The following is a 1,414-nucleotide window of genomic DNA, read 5'->3' as shown; positions in this document are numbered from 1 at the left end:
CTTACAAAACTTCCTAAGATTAGAAGCTTTGTCCGGGCTCAAGTGTGGCTCAGGACTAGTTATGTTTTTGCCTTAGAAAGAATATTTCTAAGTAAAAATAATGTGCTAGTCCGGGTTCAAGTATGGCCCCGTATTGAGATTACTTTTTTCCTTAGAAAATATTTCTAAAAAAAATATGCTAGTCCGGGTTCAAGTATGGCCTCAGACTTGGTTTGCTTGTTTCCTTAGAAAAGTATTTTCAAGTAACAGATGATGTGCTAGTCCGGGTTCGATCATGGCCCCAAATTGAGATTGCTTTTTCCTTAGAAAAATATTTCTAAGTAAAAATAACATGCTTAGTCCGGGTTCAAGCATAGACCAGACTGGTTTTGCTTGTTTCCTTATAAAACTATTTATAAGTAACAAATGAATTGTTAGTCTGGGTTCAGGCATGGCCCCGGACTGAGACTGCTTATAAAAAATTGCTACGTAAAATCAGAAATACTTTTCATTGATTTCAAATTTACTTCATACAAGATTTGGATTAATAAAGTGGTTTCTTGCCATAGGCTATAAGTTTTTGGTTTATGGGGTTGCCTTTTCTTTGCTACTAGTAAATCTTTATTAGCCTGAGTCTGTGCCCGGTGTTGGGGACTTTGGAATCGTCCATATTCATTAGCTTGTAAGTTCCTGGTCTTAGGAACTCTTTCAAATTGTATGGCCCTTCCCATTTGGAAATTAGCTTTCCATTTTTGGTAGGATTTGAGGTTTTTGTGTCTCGAAGTACTCGGTTTCCAACTTGGAAGTTTTTGACCCTGGACTTCTTGCTGAAGTGCTCTTTTTTTCCCTTATATTTCTCCATTTTTTCCACAACTTGGTCCCGAACTTCATCAATTAGATCTATATTTGTTCTGAGTCCTTCTTCGTTAGCTATTTCATCAAAGTTTATTGCTCTGTGAGAAAGGGATCCCACATCGATCGGCAGCATTTCCTCTATACCATAAGCCAGATTGAAAGGAGTTTCTCCTATGCTTGTCTGGGGTTGGTTCTGTAGGACCACAATACACTTGGAAACTCTTCTGGCCATTTGCTCTTACTTTCTCTAAGTCTCTTCTCAATGCCTCGGAGCAGGATTATGTTTGTGACTTCTACTTGACCATTCCCTTGGGGATATTCTATTGATGATTTTTTGTGCTTGCTCCCGCGCTCTTGGAGATATGATTCAAATTCTGATCCAACAAACTGTGGTCCATTGTATGATACTAGGACTCTTGGGATCCCGAACCTCATCAAAATGTTGTTCATAAACTTTATGCAGTCTTGCTGGTTGACTATCCTCATTGCTTTTGTTTTCACATTTAGTCATGTAATCAATTGAAACTAAAAAGTGTCTAAGATCTCCTCTTGCCTAGGTAAATGATCCCATGAAGTCTAT

General features: G+C 38.2%; 1 protein-coding gene across 1 annotated transcript; it reads right to left on the bottom strand.

Annotated features, from left to right (window-relative positions):
* Nucleotides 1–589: 589 nt before the first annotated feature.
* On the bottom strand, nt 590–1,066 carry LOC141695462 (uncharacterized). Its single transcript, XM_074499706.1, has one exon. The coding sequence runs from the start codon at nt 1,064–1,066 to the stop codon at nt 590–592; it is 477 nt and encodes a 158-aa protein (XP_074355807.1).
* Between the last annotated feature and the right edge of the window lie 348 nt (nt 1,067–1,414).

This window comes from Apium graveolens, chromosome 11, assembly GCF_009905375.1.
Source record: "Apium graveolens cultivar Ventura chromosome 11, ASM990537v1, whole genome shotgun sequence".
Lineage (NCBI taxonomy): Eukaryota > Viridiplantae > Streptophyta > Magnoliopsida > Apiales > Apiaceae > Apium > Apium graveolens.
The sequence above is the reverse complement of the archived record's forward strand: the minus strand, read 5'-3'. Positions and strand labels throughout refer to the sequence as shown.

What these genes read in the sequence shown, in the direction of transcription:
- LOC141695462 (XM_074499706.1), bottom strand. Translation starts at nt 1,066, where the DNA reads ATGGCCAGAAGAGTTTCCAAGTGTATTGTGGTCCTACAGAACCAACCC.